Below are 20,483 nucleotides of genomic sequence, written 5' to 3' on the forward strand. Positions count from 1 at the left end.
ATGAATCCGCCGCCTCCGATTTTTGGTGGTGCTGCTGGTTATGGCGAGCATGGAATGCCGATGCCGCAGTTCCCGCCAGACTTGATCACTGCGCAGATGTTTGGAGACCATAGCTTGCTGGAAGATACGACCGAGGCCAAGAGAAGGAGGATCGCGAGGGTGAGTCGAGCCGAGAATGGCACTGACTGCACGACGAGAAGGAGGGGCGCAGACATGCTGACGGGAACCTACCAGGCGTGTGACATGTGTCGCAAGAAGAAGATCAAGTGCGATGGGAAGCTGCCGGCCTGCACGCACTGCACCAACTACAAGACGGAGTGCGTCTTTACCCAGGTAGAGAAGAAGCGGAACCCTCCAAAGGGGTGAGTGCTCCCCATTTCGCTCATTGTCTGCATGGGCGTCGGCTCACAGATTTTGGATGGATCAGCGCCAAGTACATTGAGGGGCTCGAAAACCGCTTGGGGCGCATGGAGCACCTGTTGAGATTGTCAGGTATGCTTGCCGCGCTCTAATCCGCCTTCGCCTCCCCACGGCCGCATGCATTTCGTCCCTAACCTCGTCGGCGTAGGATTGCTCGGCGAGGACGATAACGGGGCCACTGACCTCGGAACCCTGGAGAAGAAGCTGGTCGAGAAGCACCAGCAGTCAAGGCAGGCTTCCCAGGCAATATCCGACACTGCGTCGCCGCAGCCGACCTCGGGCCAGGATGGGAGCGGCTCGACACCCCATAGCTCGCTGACGTCCCCCGGGCCTGCCAAGGATGGCGACAAGAGGAGGTCGGCCACTCCCGAAAACGACAGCCAGGACGACGACCGGGAAGATGTTGCTGAACTGTCCGAGATGATGTGCTCGCTCGTCACCAACACCAATGGCGAGACGCGGTATATTGGTACGAAAGAAAACCACAACCTTTTTCGGCGAGCTCGCCTTGGTCGCTGACATTGTTCCTCCCTAGGTTCCTCTTCCGGGTTCTCCATCTTCTCGCCCAAGGGGGTGCAATGGGTCAACGAGAAAATGGGCGACACCTCGTTCCAGCAGATGATATCGGACGTCTCGATGGATGACTACAAGTGGAATGCCTGGAAGCCCGACGTCTTTGGAGACCTCTTCCGCCGCACCATCTTCAGGGACTTGCCCCCGAAGCCCGAGGCGCTATCCCTGCTCAGGGACTACTTCGAGAACTTCAACTGCATATTCCCGCTCTTCCACCAGCCAACCTTCATGCACCTGGTCGAGCGGCAGTATTCCAACGACCCTTATACCGGCTCCGGGTGGTGGGCCAGCTTGAACGTGGCCCTCGCCATCGCGCACCGCCTGCGTGTCATGAGCAATCTGGTCCCGCAGGAGGAGGACGAGAAGGCTTGGGGGTACATGAAGAACGCCATGGCCGTGTTTTCCGAGCTGGCGATGCGCAACACCGACCTGCTCAGCGTCCAGGCGCTTCTGGGCATGTCTCTGTTCATGCAAGGGACTCCCAACCCGCAGCCGTCCTTCCTCCTCATCGCGACGGCCATCCGGCTCTCGCACACCATCGGCCTCCACAAGCGCGGGACCAATTTCAACCTGAACCCCATCGAGATCGAGCAGCGCAAACGGGTGTTCTGGATCGCCTACATGCTGGACAAGGACCTGTGCCTCCGGTCTGGAAGGCCGCCGGCGCAGGACGACAACGACATGAACGTGGAACTTCCCGACGCCGACCCCGCGGACGGGATCGGAAACATCCCCCTGGCGGACGGCAAGGGGAAGATGAACCTGTTCCGGGTCATGTGCGAGCTCGCCATCGTCGAGAGTAAAGTGTACACGAGGCTGTACTCGACCAAGGCGACCAAGCAGTCGGACGGCGAGCTGTTGAATACCATCGGAGAGCTCGACAAGGAGCTGGAAGAGTGGAAGGACCGCATCCCCATCGACTTCCGCCCAGAACACGAGATCAAGGCGTCACATACGCCGCTCATCCTCCACATTGTCATGTTGCACTTTAACTACTACAACTGTCTCACCACGATCCACCGCATGTCGATCCACCACGGTTACTGGACCAGCCGCCTGTCCAATTTCGCCATCCGGGGACTCAATGCGAGGCCGTTGAATCCTCGCATCTTCTCGTCGGCCGCCTTGTGTACCTCGGCTGCGAGAGCTTCGATATCCCTCCTCAAGTACATCCCGCAGGGTGACTTCTCCTGTGTCTGGTGAGTAGTTCCTGCTGTCGACCTAGCTTTGCGTGGCGTTTTGCCTAACTCCGTGCTGTAGGATGGTGTTGTACTTCCCAGTCTCGGCGCTTGTCACCTTGTTTGGCCATATTCTGCAGAACCCCCTGGATCCAAAGGCACGTTCCGACACGAAGCTCATGAACGTGGTGGTCAACTTCCTGTCGACGCTCGGCCACGAGGCGGAGACGGGCGGTGTCCACCGCATGCTCGGTATCTGCTCCGAGTTTGAGCGGATCGCCAAGGTGGTGATCGAGAAGGCGGAAAAGGAGCACGCCTCGCGGCGGAAACGGAAGAACCAGGACCAGTCGCTTAGCAAATCTGCCGTCGACTCCGGCAACGCGAACACCTCTGCGGCCGACTCCCCGTCCTTCAACCCGAACCCGGCTCCGCCGACATCTCGCCCCACCGCGGCGAACGCTGCGACGCCTCAGGCGAGCGGGAACCACACGGTAACGAGCAATCAAAGACCCATCCCCCCTCAAGGAAATGACAGCCGATCCTCCGCGAACGAGAGCAACAACAACAACAACAGTAGCAGCAACAGCAACAGCAGCAATGCCAACGACAACGGCAACGGCAACGGCAGCAAAAACAATGACTACAGCTCCATGACAGGCGCCATGAGCCGGTCCCCATCCCCAAGCCTCGCGGCGACAGGCTGGGGACAAGTTGGCGAGTTCACGCCCGACAGCTCGGATTACAACAAGAGCGCCTACGCCGCGCACATGGCCTCGTTCGACACATTGGACACGGCCATGACGGCGGGCGGGATGGAAAGTCCCCCGCTCGTGGGGCCGGATGGGGAGCTCGTGTTCCAGCAGCCCATGCTGCCGCAGGATCTGTTCAGTCTGCCCATGACGCTGGACTGGAACTGGGCCGAGATGAGCGGGGGCGCGTATCCGAGCGTGGAGAACGGGAACTTTGGCGGCGGCGGGATGGATGGGATGGGCGGAATGGCCGTGGGCGTTGCCGGTGGCGGGACCACTGGGGGGCATCATCAACAACACCACAGCGGCGGCGGCGGGGAGGGACGCGACTTTGGAGAACAGGGGATGATGCAGGGGAGGTGATGCTGGAGAAATGTTGAGAAGAGAAGGGCAGAGGCGAGGTAGGTGTGAGTTGCCCGCCTGGCGGTGATCTCTTCTGCGTGGTGATCCCAATGCTTGAACGCGCCTTTTTCCTCTCCTGGAAATCTCGTCGAGCACGGGGATCTGGTCTGTTTCCTCTCTTCTCCATCTTTTTTAATTCTTTTTTATTTTTCTGTTTCATTTCTTACGTTACCCAACTTGTTTGACCTGATGGATTCACGACTCCGGTTTTGTTTAGCGCTGGCTTTGGCTACATTCTGGTTTCGTTTACGTCTTACTCTCTTCTGAGAGCATTCTCTGAGAGCTTCATCATAGTAAGAGCATGGTGGGTGGCTTGTATTGCGTTGAATAAATGGATGGATGGTCGAAGGAATAGTTGTGCCCACGAAAGTATGCCTTCTGTATTTGTTCTTTTCCTTTTTTTTTCCCCTCTCTCTCCTTCCTCCCGCTTTCGTGCTTGCTTGCAACGTAGCTTAAAAGAGTCGGGGACGAGTGGCAGTCAGGGACAACATGAAGCGGGAGGAGGTTCTGTCCTGCCTGTCAGTGTTCGGGTTCCACCATCACATATCGTTTCGGCATCCCTCTCTATCTCTCGATCCTCTTTCTTTTGGTTTCTTTTGTTTGCCATGCAGGTACTCATCATTGATCCTACAGAATTGACGGCTTAAGCAAAGGGTACGATGCCGCAGGTATATGTAGGTTACAACGGTCGCGACTTCCTTTTTCTTCGCACCTGGGTTTTGGAAAGATGACAGCCCCGGAAGTTGGTTCCTGGCTGCCGTCGCACGCTTGAAACCGTGAATTGAATCCCAGTGTACGGGTTATGTATGTACATGTACATACATACATTGGCTTCCCTTTCGCTACTATTCAGCTCAATACCTTGCTGCCTTTCCTGAACAATGACAGTGGTATCGGTAGCTATCCACTCGGCAGCTCAGTCAAGCCGCAACGATATCTTGCACAGTTTTTCCGAATGACGGAACCCCGTCGGCGTTAGGATTTCGGACTCACGTCATGTCCGGTGCCCTGCAGCGGAGCAACAGAGGGTTTGCGGCCGGAACACGGGTCGTCTCTCCAAGGTCATAGTTAGTGGCCCAGTGACACGTGACTTTGAACTAACCGTTCTAGACTAGTTAGTCGGTCCAATTGGCCCCTGCGGCCTTTCCCGCCGCGTGCAAGGGCGTCATCCATTTGACGCCTGGGATTTTCCGACTGGGCCGTGGTTGAAACCGAACGAGACGACGCACACCAAACCAACCGGTCAACTCTGACAATAACCGGCGGCGACAAAGCGATCGCCAGGGCGTGTGGTAGTAGGGCACGGAGCCCAAGGAAGACTGGGTGGGCGACAAAGAGAAGAGAAGAGAAGAAGACGGTTTTTGTAGGTTGGCAGAGCAATTCCAGAGGACCCGCAATATCGGAATCACGAGAGTCAACTGCTTGCCTCTCTGCCTTTCGCACGCACGCACGCACGCACGAAAGCACGCGCGCACGCACGCCACCTCGCCCGACCACTGCCTCACGATACCCTCCTCCAAGCCTTCCCAACAACCATTACGCGACCATGTTTCGCACCTCAACCCGCCAGCTGGCGCGCTGCTCGAGGCTGCCACTAAGGCCATTAGCAAGACCAGCAGTTCCGGCTGCCCGCTTCCCCCAAAGAGCACCGGCCGCGACCCTTCTCTCCACTCGATACAACTCGACCAACTCACCGAGACCCGACGGCGAGAACGAACCACCGAACCAGCCGCCGAAAAAACAGGATGACGCAGGGAAATCAAACCAGCCGACGCCCCCGCCCCGACGGGAGCCGCCTCCAGGATTTGTCCGCCTGACCCAGGAGGAGTACGCCGAGCTCACCTCCATCTTGGCACTCCTTCCCTCAAAGCAGCAAAGGGCTGAGCTAGAGGACATCTTCAAGGACGCTACAGAGGTCGGCGTGCCAGTGGAGCTCCGGGATATCCTGCGGTCCAAGATGAACGGCCAGCTCACCATGAGGGACGCTTTGAGAATCCCCAGGATAGCGTACCAGATTGCCTCCAAGATCGATGCGTATGAGAGATCACAGAAGGGCAAGGTACCGGACTTCACCTCGAACAAGCCTGGGGAGGACAAGGAGGCGGGCCAGGACCAGCAGCAAGGGACGGAAGGGGAGCAACATCAACAGCAGCAACAGCAGCAGCGACAACATCAAGAACAACAGCAATCCGGCAACCAGCAGGGGCAGAAGAAGCAAGGGGGCGGCAAGCAGCAACCACCCCGCCGCTTCGACGGGTCTGACGCGCTGACCTGGGCCATCAGCGCGGCCCTGCTCTACCCCTTTTACTCCATGTTCTTCTCCTCCGAGACATCTCGCGAGATCACTTGGCAAGAGTTGCGCAAGAATTTCCTGGACAGGGGCTTGGTCCAGAAGCTCGTGGTAGCCGACAAGCGGGTGCGGGTTGAGCTCAACCGCGACGCTGTCCGGGCCATGTATCCCGACTCCCAGGCGGCGAACCCGAACTTTGTCTACTACTTCTCCATTGGCTCTGTTGACGCCTTCGAGAGGCGATTGGACGAGGCCCAGAACGAGCTCGGCATTCCGCCCAACGAGAGGATACCGGTGAGCTACGCCCAAGAGGGCATGGCCGCCAACCTCATCATGGCGTTCGGCCCGACCATCATGATTGTCGGCTTGCTCGCCTGGCTCTCGCGCCGGGCCGGCACCATGGGCGGAGGTTCCAGCGGCATGTTCGGATTCGGCAAGAGCAGGGCCAAGATGTTCAACCACGACGCCGCCGTCAAGGTCAAGTTCTCCGACGTGGCGGGCATGGACGAGGCCAAGACCGAGATCATGGAGTTTGTCAGCTTCTTGAGGACGCCCGAGCGGTTCCAGCGGCTCGGCGCCAAGATCCCCCGCGGCGCCATCCTCTCAGGTCCTCCCGGCACCGGCAAGACGTTGCTAGCCAAGGCGACGGCGGGCGAGTCGCAGGTGCCCTTCTACACCGTGAGCGGCTCCGAGTTTGTCGAGATGTTTGTCGGTGTCGGTGCGTCCCGCGTCCGAGACCTCTTTGCCACGGCGCGCAAGAACGCGCCCTGCATCATCTTCATCGACGAGATCGACGCCATCGGCAAGTCCCGCTCCGAGGGCGGCGGCTTTCGGGGCGGCGGCAACGACGAGCGCGAGGCCACGCTGAACCAGATCCTCACGGAAATGGATGGTTTCAACACCACGGAGCAGGTTGTCGTCCTTGCCGGCACCAACAGGCCCGACATTCTTGACAAGGCTCTGATGCGGCCCGGGCGCTTCGATAGGCACATTCACATCGACAGGCCGACCATGAAGGGCCGCAAGGATATCTTCAAGGTGCACCTGCAGAAGGTCCTTACCAAGGAGGACATGGACTACCTCACCGGGCGCCTCGCTGCCCTGACCCCTGGCTTCGCCGGCGCTGACATTGCCAACGCCGTGAACGAGGCCGCGCTTATCGGTATGCTCGTTTGCTTTGCAGTCGGGAAATCTATCCTCGGATGGTGTGACTAACTAAACGTTGTAGCTGCCAGGGCCAATGCGTCCAGCGTCGAAATGATCCACTTCGAGCAGGCCATAGAGCGCGTCGTTGGCGGTCTCGAGCGCAAGTCGCTGGTGCTCAGCCCGGAGGAGAAGCGCACGGTGGCGTACCACGAGGCCGGGCACGCCATCTGCGGCTGGTACTTCCGGTGGGCTGACCCGCTGCTCAAGGTGTCTATCATCCCGCGCGGGCAGGGGGCGCTGGGGTACGCGCAGTACCTCCCCTCGAGCGACGCGTACTTGATGAACACCAACCAGCTGATGGACCGCATGGCCATGACGCTGGGTGGGCGCGTGTCGGAGGAGCTCCACTTCCCTACCGTCACGACGGGCGCGAGTGACGACTTCAAGAAGGTGACGCGCATGGCCACCACCATGGTGACGCAGTGGGGCATGTCGGAGAAGTTGGGCCCGCTGCACTACGAGAACGACCAGAACCAGCTGCACAAGCCGTTTGCCGAGGCGACGGCCCAGGCCATCGACGCCGAGGTGCGCCGCATCGTCGACCAGGCGTACAAGCAGTGCAAGGACCTGCTGGTGACCAAGAAGAAGGAGATCGGCATCGTGGCCGAGGAGCTGCTGCGCAAGGAGATGCTGACGCGCGACGACCTCGTCCGCCTGCTGGGACCCCGCGAGTGGCCGGAGAAGGAGGAGTTTTCCAAGTTCTTTGACAACCGCCACGGCGAGAAGAGCGCCCCGCCGCCGTTCCCTACGGAGAGCACCGACGAGTCGTCGACGCTGTTGGATGAGGACAAGAAGACGCCACCGACCGAGGGCGAGAGGTAGACGACCACGTGGGGGAGGGGGGAGTGGTGCAAACTTGGTTTGATCGCGAGAATGCGATAGGAGAAGAAGGAAAGAAAGACGTGGGGGGCAGAGAGGGCGGGGAAGAAAAGGGGTCAGGGGGAAAGAAGGGAATAAGGATAGATGGGAAATCAGATGGACCATACCATCGTCGGTATCCGTCTGTCCGATTGGATCTATCTGATTCTGTCTTATTCCCCGTCTCGAGAACCTACTCAACTCGCACTTGTTTTGTTTTGTATCAATAGGTATGGCGCATTGCATGCAGCAAGGAAAAAGGGGGGGGGGGGGGGGAGGAAGGGAAGAGCAAGCTGCATTGTTACAACAAAGGCCACTGTTTCTCCTGTTCATTCTCTTCTCTCTTCTGCTTTTTCATGGCCTCTTTTGGCTTTCTTCCGCTGGCGGCAAGCAAGCAAGGCGGTGTGCGGGATGTGGATAGACGGGGGAGCGTGCTCCAGCAAGTGTCGAGTACTGTACGATATTGTTCGACGTCGGAGTTTCCTTTGTAATTGTTTAGTGGAGAGAAAGGATGTAGTGTATGAACGGACCTGATTGTGTCTTACCTCTTTGGGCGTAGTCATCAACTCACGATCCGGCATCAAGGGTTTCTAAGGCACCTTAACGTACCTAACATGCAATAGCATGCATGTAGATACCTCAGGTACCTCGGGAACCTAACTCTGGTGCCTCAGGTAGGTGTGCTGTCATGTATGTAAATACAATACAGTAAGGTACCTAAGGCAGGTACGGGACAGAGAGGGAGGGAAGGAGTGGGAGGACCGACATCCGCCATCCGCCATTCCTTTTTTGCACTCTATTTTCCTGCTTTTCACTCCATCGTGCAGAAAAAATGCCAGGAATCTGACAGCGCCGTCAACACCTTACCGAGCAGAACAATGAATTATCCAAATCGGTGTCGGGAAAACGGTACTAGTGTCGATCTGCACTTTACTAATCCGTACGCTGCGCCATGTCGCCCTTTACGGCCTTGTTGTGGATCCGGCTTGCCCCCTGCTGCTGCTCTTTACGCCGCTGCTAAGATGCGACAGGACCAAGGCAAGGTTGATGACGATTTTTTTTTTCTTCTTGCCTCGCCTGAACTGCCTTCATTCAGGTCGGAAGTCAGCGTGTGCATGTGAAAACATTGATTCTCGTGCATATGCCTCTCCCCCGCTGCTCTGGCAAGACAGCATTTCGAAAGATCGAGGTGTTCATGATGAATTACGTTCGATGCAAAACGTGAAGATCGACACGGCGGCAACAACACAGGGCCATCTACACTAGTGTAATTGAGCCTGGCAACACACAGGCAGCCTTTTTTTTCTCTTTTTATTCTTACCGAAGGTATCACCTATAACACAGACAAACAAACGGACACATCTGCCTGTCTGGGTTCAAGGGAACAAAAGCCGCCGAAACTCCCGAGCTCCGGACTCGGCCATGGCTTCCACATCCGAGAAACACACCAGACCCGGGGCCGGCCCTACCCTGCCAACGACGAACGATCCGGGCCGCCGACGGGACCGCCCGGGTGCCGGACTCCGCATCCGCGACTGGGTCCGCTCGCCCGGGGCCGGGGTTTCCCGCCGCCTGGGACACGACTCCGGCTCCTCTTCCGCCGATGCCGCGGAACCACGTCACCGGGGCCCGCCGAAACACGACCCCTGGTGGAATATCCACCTCTTCCGGGGCATGGTCAATGACGTCCGCAAGAGGGCGCCCTACTACCTCAGCGACTGGACCGACGCGTGGAACTACCGCGTCGTCCCCGCGACCGTGTACATGTTCTTTGCAAAGTCAGTTTTTTCTGTTTCCACCCCCCCCCCCCCCCCAAAAAACAAAAAAAAAAAAAAAAAAAAAAAAAAAAAAAAAAAAAAAAAAACCTTCCTCCCCTCCTCCCTTCTTCAAGCGCCAAGTCTCTGTCCCCCCCCCCCCCCCCAAAACACCTCGAGTCCTGTATTGGACGAGGGGTCTGCATTGTTCTTGTTGTTGGCCAATATTGTTGTTGTTGTTGATGGCGATTAATGCTGACGCTCGATGACTGGGAGCAGCATCCTCCCCGCGCTGGCCTTCTCTCTCGATATGTTCAACAAAACCGGCATGCAATATGGCGTCAATGAGGTGCTGCTCGCGTCCGTGCTGGGCGCCGTGGTGTTTTCTGTCCTGGCCTGTCAGCCTTTGGTCATTGTCGGCGTCACGGGACCCATCACCGTGTTTAACTAGTATCAGTCTGCCCTCCTCCTGTTCCTCCCTTCTCCTTTTTCTTCTCTCTATGTCATCCTCGACGGCCTGTTTCGCTGACGGAGGGCGCCTCCACTAGTACCGTCTACGACATCATGATGCCAACCGGCACTAACTACCTGGCCTTCATGTGCTGGATCGGTTTGTAAGTACCCTCGTCGCACCAAAACTGCACGGCCCGACACTGCACACCGGACCGGACCGACCAGTCGGACTGCTGGCTGCTTGTCTCGGTGCTAACTGCTGGCCAGATGGTCTCTCGTTTTTCACTGGATCCTGGCCGTCACCAACTCGTGCAACTGGCTGCGTTACGTGACCCGCTTCCCCTGTGACATTTTCGGTTTCTACGTCGCCTTCATCTACCTGCAGAAGGGCATCCAGATCCTCGAGACTCTCGGGGACGACGAGCCCTTCTACCTGTCCGTTGTCGTCGCCCTGTGCGTTTTCGGTGTCGCCTACATCTGCGGCGAGCTCGGCCGGAGCAGCCTGTTCAAGCACCCCGTGCGGGTCTTCCTCAAGGATTACGGCACTCCTCTGACCCTCGTCTTCTTCACCGGCTTCGTTCACATGGGCAAGATGAAGCACGTCTCCCTCGAGACCCTGCCGACGGGAATCGCGTACATGCCGACCGTGTCCGATCGCGGTTGGTTCATCCACTTCTGGGACATCCCGGTCCGCGACATCTTCATCGCCATACCCTTCGCTCTTCTCCTGACCATTCTCTTCTGGTTTGACCACAACGGTTCGCATCTCCTTTTCCCCTTTCCCCATTTCCCCCTTTTCCCCCCTACTTCCCGCCGTCCGGTTTCATCCTTTTATTTTTATCCCAAACATATCTAACGGGAGCCTTCTCTCTTCCCACAGTATCCTCCCTGATCGCCCAAGGGACCGAATTCCCCCTTAAGAAGCCGGCCGGTTTCCACTGGGACCTCTTTCTCCTCGGCCTCACCACGGGCGTGGCCGGCCTGCTCGGCCTGCCCTTCCCCAACGGTCTCATCCCGCAGGCCCCCTTCCACACCGAGTCTCTCTGCGTGACCGAGGTGGTCCCCTCCGGCTCCTCCTCCGTCTCCCCAGACTCGTCCGACACGGACAACCCTTCCTCCGCCGGCGCCACCAAGGGCTTCCGGCTCCGCGCCGCCTACGTCGTCGAGCAGCGCGTCTCCAACCTCGCCCAGGGCCTGCTGACCCTCGTCGCCATGACGGGACCCCTGCTGGCCGTCCTGCACCTCATCCCGCAGGCCGTCCTCGCCGGCCTTTTCTTCATCATGGGCTTCCAGGCCCTCGAGGCCAACGGCATCACGGCCAAGCTGCTCTTCCTCTTCCGCGACGCCGCCCTGACACCGCCCGGTCACCCGCTCCGCCGCCGTCAGACGGGCGTCCGCCGCGCCGCCGTCTGGGCTTTCGTCGCCGTCGAGCTCCTCGGCTTCGGCGCCACCTTTGCCATCACCCAGACCGTCGCCGCCGTCGGCTTCCCCGTCTTCATCTTCGCCCTCATCCCCCTCCGCGCCCTCGTCCTGCCCCGCTGGCTGACCAGGGAGGAGCTCGACGTGCTGGACGAGCCGACGGCGAGCCCCTTCACCATGGAGAGCGTCGGCGGCACGTTCGGCGGCAGAGGCGGCGGCGGCGGTGGGGATGATGATGGTCGTGGCGGCGGTGGTGGCGGTGACCGCGGTGGTTCTCATGGCTATGATTCTGTCTTCTTGGATGATGTGCCCGGTGGCGAGCCAGGGTCGGGCGACGAGACGGAGAAGCGGGGGAAGGAAAGGGAGGAGTCGGACCGTGGCCGTGGCCGTGACGATGATGGCGATGTGCGGAGTGACGAGGATCTTGCGGAGCTCGGAGAGAGTCGGTCGGCGGGCATGAGGAGGCGCCTGAGCACGCTCCATCGTGATGAGAGCGTCTAGAGAGTGTGTAAAGAGAGTCGGGCCCGGGCAGGAAAGGCAGTCCAGTAGTAACGGTAGTCTCGGCCCGGGCCTGGCGTCGTCATCGTCGTTTCGTCTCGCCGGTGTGCTTTCTCCCCGGCACGGACGAGTTTCTCTGTTGTCGACTTCCCCTGCGGGGCGTAGGCGGTGTTTCGTCGTATAATAGAGGCGTTTGTGTACCGGTCTTGTTCATACGCACCGCGTTTGCGGGACGTTTGCGTGCCCCCTTTCCCCGAGAACCGAATGCTAATCACCGGCGAGCCCCCCGACTTCCCTGACGTGATCCCGGTCTTTGTTGGTAGCGAAGGGGCGGTCGAGACTCTTCGGAGTCTTTTTTTTTTTTTTTTTTGCACATCTCGGAGCCGCCATCGAGGCGTTGAACTTGCCGGGTTCTCGAGCACTCCCCGTCAGCGTAGACTCTGACGCAGGGAATTCTGAGGAGGCGAGGACGGAGAGAAACGAGGTCGTCGACCTATGTGAATGAAAGACAGGGCGGCCAGCGATCTACTTGAGGTTGGCGAGGCAGCGGCAGGCGAGGCATCTCCAGAGACTGCTTCAATATCCTTCTCTGCACAGGGCAGCGGCTTGGAATTGCGTCTACAGCCTAACGAAGCTTCGCGAATGCTGATCCTCATCAATCAATACGAAGGCCGACCGCTGGCCGAGCCTCATCTTCATTGTCTCCAGGGACTAGCTGGGACCCAACAGTGCCCTACAAGAGCGGCATGGCCTATTAACCCGCAATATCTATTCCTTACAAGCCAGGAAGAAACACACTGGCTTAATTTGTATATTCAATCAATACCTACAACTAAATGTAGATACATCTGTTGGGCAATATCTCATCGATAAGGCTTGATCGTCCATGCATCGGTATCCTGCCAGGAATTCCCCTACGTCTGTCGCTCTGAAGGCACGTTGGCCAAGTAGGCATGGCCTTCCAGGAGAGCCAGCAAAGGGGCTTGTTGTCCAACGCCAAAATCCGATAGTTGTAAGAAGGAAACTTGGTTGCTGCAGTAGATACTGCGACTACTCCCTCTCAAGGCCCCACAAAGAGGCCTCGGGCTGGCCTGATGACGGTAACAAGTCTCTGGTACTTCTGCTCGCCTCTACAGTTTAGCAACCCACCTCCAGCAGGGCGGAATGCAACCCTTGGATGGCTAGGCAGTGGCCACGGACCGGTTGGCCCATCCATGGCACCTGAACATGGACGAACCAGCTTGCTTGGTGGCTGGAATCCTCGCTGCACCGTGCCGGCTTTCTCTTCCGACGGTATCACGCTGTCTCCGATGATGGCCCAGCTGGAGGTGATACATCCCCACTCATGCAGTCCAACAAAGAGGAAATGCAAAGGTCGAGAGTGTTGCAAGGCAGGGTGAGTCCCGGAGGCTCAACGAGTCCCTCGCGCTGGCGTCTCTGTTGGGTGAGCTAATGCAGAGTCCATGATTCCTCTGAAAGCCGAAATTCTGGTCCTTGCTCACTGCACCGACCGTATGGCCACCGGGAGGATTCATGTTGGGGCCGCAACTGGACCTTGGCCCGACCACTCATATCGACGGCTCGGGCGGGGGCATGCGAAGTCAAGAGTGAAGCCGCCCTTCCCATTACCAGGATCGACACCAACAACGGACGAAACGCTCTGGGAGGAGGAAGGTCTTCCAATGGCTGAACGGAAGCTGGCTTTGTCCGACGAGTTTAGCTTGATGTAATCCGTACTGAGCCATCAGACCGGACAGGGAATGGCCTCGAGGTTCCAGGAGTTCGACACTGCCAAATCACTTCGGTCATTTTCCATTAGATGCTCCTGCTCATCTGGCGAAAACCCAGTTCTCCGTGTTGATCCACCGGAGAGTGCGAACTGGATTGGCGCGTCTTTGCTCCCTTCAAATCACCCAGCTCCCTGTCGTGCGGCGTATCGCCGTGGCACATTGAGCAGCTGTGCCAGTTTTGAATGCATCAGGCTGGTGCTCGTTTCAATTTGGCCCCCTTTCCACCTGGGCTCATCCGAACCCCCTCTGGGAAAGCTGTCCAGCTTTCCCGGGGTCTCTATGCCAAGTTGATGGCTACCGAGCTCCAAAAACCCTTCGAGGAAGCGGGCCCTGTCATAGCAGACAGACAAGCCCCCTTGTCTGACGATGGAATAGCGATGTAGTCAAAGCTCGCGGAGAACCGCAACATTTCAAACGGGTCGGGGCTTCCGTCGACAGAGCCAAGAAATGCGAGGTTGGCCCCATGGGGAAAGCAGTCGGCTCCAAGCCAACAAGGACGCAGATAATTTAGCCGAACGAGATGTATATTGATCCTGAACCAGGAGACCGCACAACAAGGTCATGGGTTACGGGGAGCCGCAGGAGAAGCTGAAATGGGCCACAGAAGACAGTATGGGCAATGCACACGTAAGAGATCGGGGGGGCGTGGCAGGAATGTGTGCAGCAAAGTCGGGTACCCGCGTGTACAGTAACGCTTGCCGCATCTTGCTGCGAATTTCTTTCCTTGGAGCTGCTTCTTGTTGTTGAGCACGGCGTCCTCGGGGTGCTGGCTGGACTGGGCCGGGCGAGACTCGTCTCGGCTCGCAGATGATGTCCCGAGGAGCGGGCCAGGCACCACAGAACTCATCGGTACCGGTATTTGGTCGTTTGTGCGGTGACGTTGCAGGCCCAAGGATCGGCTGTGACAGAGGCCGTTCCACTGTACCATTGGAGGCCGCGCACTAAACTACTTTTTGTCATTTGCTCGTCCTGGAAGCTTTTTCGAACTCACCATTGCGCGGTTCAGTGGGCTGCAATTGTCCCTCGCCGGTGTGTGGGGTTGGAGCGCTGTTCTGAGAGAAAAGTCATTGCACAGGAGACCTTTTTTTGTGACTTGCCGGAGAGAGAGAGATGATGGTTTCAATGATTCGAAAGTGTTGCCTTCCTTCCTTGGGTTGGGAGATTAACAAAAAAAGGGTGCAGCCCTCCTCGATGCGCGTGGAAGGAAGGTGTGGTGATGCCTCTTAGCTTCCTGTCAAGCTTCGCTCTTGCCCTTTCCGGCAATGGCTTTGCCTACTCCGTAATGGTCGGTGCGTGTTCGGCAGCCAAAAGCAGGCACGACAGGAACCCTGGCGGTGTGATCGTACGAGGTGGGTCCAGATCGTTTCGTTTCGCAGCTTGCGCTTGACCCATTGCTTCCTCTGCATCTCTCGGCACCGCGAGATGATATCTCATCAGAGAACAGCCTACAACTGAATCCCAGAGTGGCAACTGGCTCTCGCAGAGCTTCATCCGAGCCCCGGATATAAAATCAACCCTGTTCTTTTTTTCTTTTTTTTTTCCGTTTTGCCTAGTACTGCCCATAGAGAATTTGACACGGCCGAGTCGATGCAGCGCTTACTGCCTTTTTTGTTGTCGGCGACCGCATCGCAGACGGATCGGTGGATTGCCATAGAACCCACAAGAGGCCTTTGTCTTACAACCTCGCTTAATCGCTAGAGCTACCGGTAAGCGCGCTCTGCGAGATGCAAATTTTACCACGCGAGAAACCCCGCATGTGCGCAGTCCCTGCTGACGTCGCCAGAGAAGACACCAACTTCCATCCTGCGTATGTACATTTGGTGTGATTTCCCGTACGCTTTCTCTCTCCGGGTTTCAAGCCTCAGGTTTACCCTGCTCAATGATGCCGACGCGGGGTTGCAAGGCTGAAAGACCTGGCCGCCGATATACCATGTACGCAGGAGGTCGAGAACGTTGAGTGGTACGGCGCAGTGTAAATACCGACGTTACGCAGCACCCATGACAACGCGGCACAGGGCCGACTAGCCGTTGTGGCGGCCTCGGGCTCTCTCGTTCGGGTGGCTGGGGGGAGCCCTCGTCCGCTGTGTACTGCTAGGCGGCTGATACACGAGGTAGCCGCACCCTTGGGCCTTGGGCCCGCGCTACGAAGCTTGCTTGGCCTACTTCGTACTGGGTTGCGTAGGGTACGGAGTCCGGGCCAGTGGATGTGCGGATGAGTCTATGGTCAGACGGGCTCCTTCATTGCTTCAAGAAGGGTCATGCGTACGCATAGCCATGGTTCTGTCCGACCAAGCGCTGTATATGTACGAATTGGGATACTGGGATCTGTGATTCCGAGCGTCTTGTCCAGAGAAGTCTAGTCGACTGAAGATCATTTCGGCCATGCAGAGGCGTCTCCTGGCACCGCCCCCCGTCTCCGGAGAGTTTCGACCAACCTGGCATGGCCGCGGAGGGTCCCGGGACCGGTCTGCTCCGCAAGGGGCAAGATCAGCCGGCATTTGCACGGACCGATCTAGGGGAACGAAAGAACGAGTCTCCGCATCCCCGGCTCTTGGAGCGAGTTCTAATCCTCGATCCAGCAATCCCGGCCAGGGTCAAGGTCGAAGCAGGCTGATGAGCAACAGGCTGTATTCAACGTCGCAACCTCCCAACGCCCTCCACCCTGCAGTGCATCCCGAAGACTGTATCCAGGAGTCGTTCCAATCACAGGCAGCGCCGGCGTTCCATTCCGCACGCAATGACGGCGCACGTTTTTTTAATCTGCCTTATTTTCCGATCGAGCCTTTCCCCGGACTTTGCCAACGAGGCGGGCAGCAAGCCAATCGCGTCCCCGCGATTTCGCGGACGGGAGTCTTACGAAGGAAGTGCTGCTACTTCTGTCAAGAAAAGCCCCCCTTTTGACGCCCGGTTTCAGTTTGCGCATGGACGGTACGGTCCGGCGGCTGCAGCGTCAGCCGTTGTCGACGGCTGATCGTTCAAGACATTTCCTAACGGGGAAGCCTTCCAGATGTTCCGCCGAACGAGACAAGAGATGTGTGCCAAATGATTGTCGCAGGCTGGCCATGACATCCATGAGTCTGGCGGGTACTCTAGCGTACCAGCGTCCACCGGTACTTATTACTCCCTATGTAATCTGTACAGTACTTGGTACGTACACTTTTGGAGTGGATGGATCACACTCCGATCTACCAGCACCCCCAAGGTCGTAATAAGCTTCGAGGCGGGGTAACAGTTTGCACCGCTAGCGCTGGAGGTAACGGTGACAACCCCCCCTCCCCCCCTTGGCTGAGATTACAACTAGCGTTAGTTAACGTTGGTGGCTTGAGTGATGTTTTATCACGGACGAAACGGCATTGCGCGGTTTTATTGCATGCGTTACGCATATCTCGTGTACTTGCATAAGAGGCTTTCTGGTCACTCCATCTTTCGTACCTGCATACAATCCATCTGCCTCGACAACGGGACGGCAGACCGGGCGCGGACCGAAATGAGGCCGTCTCCAGTGGCAGCCAACCATTTGCGGTACCAAACAGAGCCCCCACGGCGACGCCTTCCGATGGAGGGATGAAACACCTAAGCCATCACAAGAGCCCTCGATACCGCTCAACAGTCTATTTCCCCAGGTCCGAGTGTTCAACCCAAGTCCATGGAGTAATTACAGATCCCGTAATTACTTTACTTATTGCACACACTGCTTCTCGGCCGCCTTTGCGACTGCGCTGTCGTAACCCCCAACATATAATCATGCTCTTCCCTTTACGGCCAGCACATACGACCATACCCACCAGAAAGCACGGCATCCCGTCCGCTCTGCCCTAGTTAAGCTGGTGAGGGCTTTCATACCTAGGGCATAAGGGAAAACGCTATAAAACGGCTATAACCTCTCCGTAAATTGTTAGTACTCTCCGTTGTCGTTCCTTTTGGTAGCGTAATTCGGTTGGTTCCCATGTTTCGGAGGCCGCGGCGTAGTTAAGGAGCCGCTCCCTGCGGCCTCCTTCCCTATCCGAGGCACTTGTTATTTTTCTCAGAGATTGTTTTTTTTAATACTGGATAATAAAGAAAAGAAGGGAAAAAAAATCTACGTCTCTTTTCGGTTCGAGATGACTTGGCGACGCCGGGCTCTTGTTATCAATGAGCCTATAACCACCTTACGCGATCGTAGCGAGCGACAACGAAAAGCGGATGAAGACGATGAGCTGTTCGAGGACTCTGATTTCGACGATGCAGTGGATGTATGCAAAAAATCACAGGAAGATCGACGACGCGCATGGCAATCGATGCGGTAGTAAGTACCTATAGCGCTTTAGTCGAAGAATATCTTATTAATGATAACCTTAGCTTTGTCGAGACCTTCAAGAAGGAAGATTTCAACCAGGTCTGGCTTGGATTGTGCCAGGATGATGGGAAATCAAAGAAAATCATCAAATCGTACTTTCGCGATTACGTCGAATCTTCGCGGACAACTCGCCCTAGCCTTGGAGAACATGAACAGGATGTTATCCAAACTATCACGACGGCGAGGACTGTTATCAGTCACTGGAGAACTCTGCTTGCAGAAGCAAACAATACGATCCTCAGGGCCATGAGACGGAAGGATCCTGGCAATCGTAAGCTCTGGAAGTTAAGGTGGGAGAAGGGAGAGTCGAGAGATAGGCCGGTAGCAGAAATAACTGAGGTAAGAAACTCGACAACGCCCCTTTTAGGCCGACATCTAGCGGTCAAGTAGGTCTTCTAGCTAACAAGTGACAAATAGTGGATTCAGAAGGAACTTGCCCCGACGTTCGGGTTAATACGTGCGACGGAGCTTACCTTCAAAAAGACCGAAACTACGTCCGACGACCTCTTGATACTCCTTGATACGCTCTGGACACGCGCCGACGATGTGCCCTGCCAGCCTCGGGTCCGTGTTGCGGTTCACTGGACGCTGATCCTGGCAGGGTTTGGATTCCGACCGGGGTCGTTAATGCGGTTCTGTTACAAGCATATTCGGCTTCTGGTTGTTCGAGATCCAGAGAACCCGGACCGAACCACACTCGCCGCTACTATCACAGTAGCCCACGACAAGTGTCACACAGCAGATCCTCGCCTAGAGAAGTCGGGATATGTGAAGTCCAGGTATGCGCTATATACTCCCTAGTATAGAATTGTTCTCTCAGGATATTTATGTATTTTGGTGTACAGTGTTAGCTTTACAGTCTTTCCGGTCCCATGCCAACTGCTGTGTCTTGTCAGCCTGATTGCAACCCAAGCAATCGCTGACGATGCATTTGAAACCCCCTTCAAATCTCTTGATGAGATACTTACTCGGCCGGATCTCGAACATACCGACTCTCTAGAGCTCCATTGGAAGAAGGATATACTGGATCACGAGGTGTTTCCGATCCAGTACTTTAAGTACCGGGAAATATGGCATCGCCTGTGGCTGGTGGCTGGCAGCAGAGAACCTCAACGGCCGTACTCCCTCCGTGTCGGCGCTGGCGCAAAGCTAGACGGTAATACCTTCTGCTGGGCGATAATCTAGCATTATAGACTAACTCTAGGTAATTTTAGGTCCCCTAACGCCGGCATTGCGCTCTCATTTCATGTCCAACTCTGAAGAAGTTTTTCAACAAAACTACCTTCCTCAGCACATCCGCAAAGAGATCATGCCGATCATCTTTGGTCCAGAAGCAGCAGGGACAAACGAGAAGCTATACGCAATGATACGACGTGCGACCATGAAGAGAGACCCGAACGCACCGATTTATCCGACAATTGACGAGGTGAAGAGCCTTGAGAGCCGTCGAGATATACAGGAGCTGAAACAGGAGTACCTTGCAGCAAGAGACGAAAGAGGTTCGGATGATAAGGAGACAAAACGGGCTTATGCAGCGTATTTCAGCCGTCGAGAGGAGCTCGTGAATCTGCTTGTTGAGGATAGGCGACGTGAATACTTCGCCGAGGCGGATAAGCGACGGGCACTTGGACAGTCAACCAATGACTTGTCTACACCAGCGGCAAAATTATGGAAGCCACGCACTCATACGGCGGCTTTCGACCGGACCGCTACACATATCGGCTGCTTCCTTAGCCAGCGGGACCTTGGTGGGCGGCGGCGCGCGCAGATTTTTTCGGAGCTGCTTCTCTCGTACCTCCGCAACCAGGGCACAAAGGTGGAGGCCGCTATGGCCTTACTCGAGGAGACGAAGAAGCCACAAGCCATGAAGCGAGAGCCCGAGATATGGACATGCCTCTTATGTCTCGCTCGGTTTCCCTATCGTGGCAATTTGACAAGGCATAACACAAAAGTCCATTTCTTGAAGGGTACGTTCGACGAGCCCTTCTCATGCCCACAATGCGACCGTCTCGGCAAAGAGAAGCACATGGTAGACGGGGTGGAACAATGGAGCAATCACGTGGAGCGGTGCCATGGTATTCTCCACACGCCGTGTCTACCGAGCTCGAGGTATAAGAGAAACGCTGGGGCAGCCCAACTAAAGCCTACGAAAACAAGATCTGCCCGTTGCCTGGTCTGCGAAGGCATGTTTTATCCTGGAAACAGCTTTGCACGACACTTCAACAAGGAGCATGGAACTCTGTTCCAAGAGCCCTTCCCATGCTTTGAATGCCGCAGACAAGGTAGCGAGGTGGTCAAGATCGACGGCCGGGCAGCTTGGATGGAGCATGTCGCTGAGGTGCATAAGCGCGATGGACAGACGATGGTTGAGATATCCGAGCCAGGGAAGGTGTTGAGGAAGAGGAAGAGAGAAGAATGCGATGGGAGAGAAGGTGTCAAAAGAGTGATATCCGCTTAGAGGAGAAAGGGAAGAGGCGGAACAGGAAGTGGGGGAGGGTGTAACTACAGATCTGTAAAGTAACTTAGTCCCCGTGAAACTCGGAAGACAATCGAAGCA

General features: G+C 56.7%; 4 protein-coding genes across 4 annotated transcripts; all 4 read left to right on the top strand.

Moving 5' to 3' along the window:
* Window positions 1-3,283, top strand: P884DRAFT_196230 (fungal-specific transcription factor domain-containing protein; the record flags this gene model as incomplete). Its single annotated transcript, XM_069437963.1, has 6 exons — window positions 1-159; window positions 235-362; window positions 428-492; window positions 569-889; window positions 956-2,192; window positions 2,254-3,283. 6 exons carry the CDS (start codon window positions 1-3, stop codon window positions 3,281-3,283), a joined length of 2,940 nt encoding a protein of 979 aa, XP_069299163.1.
* A 1,241-nt stretch (window positions 3,284-4,524) lies between these two features.
* P884DRAFT_290684 (peptidase family M41-domain-containing protein) lies at window positions 4,525-7,729 on the top strand. Its single transcript, XM_069444067.1, has 2 exons — window positions 4,525-6,774; window positions 6,841-7,729. The coding sequence occupies exons 1-2, from the start codon at window positions 4,869-4,871 to the stop codon at window positions 7,638-7,640; spliced, it is 2,706 nt and encodes a 901-aa protein (XP_069299164.1). The 5' UTR covers window positions 4,525-4,868; the 3' UTR covers window positions 7,641-7,729.
* Window positions 7,730-8,631: 902 nt separating this feature from the next.
* P884DRAFT_239453 (HCO3 transporter family-domain-containing protein) lies at window positions 8,632-12,174 on the top strand. The gene is made up of 5 exons (XM_069440137.1): window positions 8,632-9,454; window positions 9,710-9,880; window positions 9,979-10,044; window positions 10,151-10,641; window positions 10,764-12,174. The coding sequence occupies exons 1-5, from the start codon at window positions 9,099-9,101 to the stop codon at window positions 11,801-11,803; spliced, it is 2,124 nt and encodes a 707-aa protein (XP_069299165.1). The 5' UTR covers window positions 8,632-9,098; the 3' UTR covers window positions 11,804-12,174.
* A 6,998-nt stretch (window positions 12,175-19,172) lies between these two features.
* On the top strand, window positions 19,173-20,384 carry P884DRAFT_195543 (uncharacterized protein; the record flags this gene model as incomplete). The annotated part of the gene is made up of 1 exon (XM_069437915.1): window positions 19,173-20,384. One exon carries the CDS (start codon window positions 19,173-19,175, stop codon window positions 20,382-20,384), a length of 1,212 nt encoding a protein of 403 aa, XP_069299166.1.
* Between the last annotated feature and the right edge of the window lie 99 nt (window positions 20,385-20,483).

Source organism: Thermothelomyces heterothallicus (assembly GCF_042370625.1).
Source record: "Thermothelomyces heterothallicus CBS 202.75 unplaced genomic scaffold P884_scaffold_6, whole genome shotgun sequence".
In the NCBI taxonomy this organism is placed as follows: domain Eukaryota; kingdom Fungi; phylum Ascomycota; class Sordariomycetes; order Sordariales; family Chaetomiaceae; genus Thermothelomyces; species Thermothelomyces heterothallicus.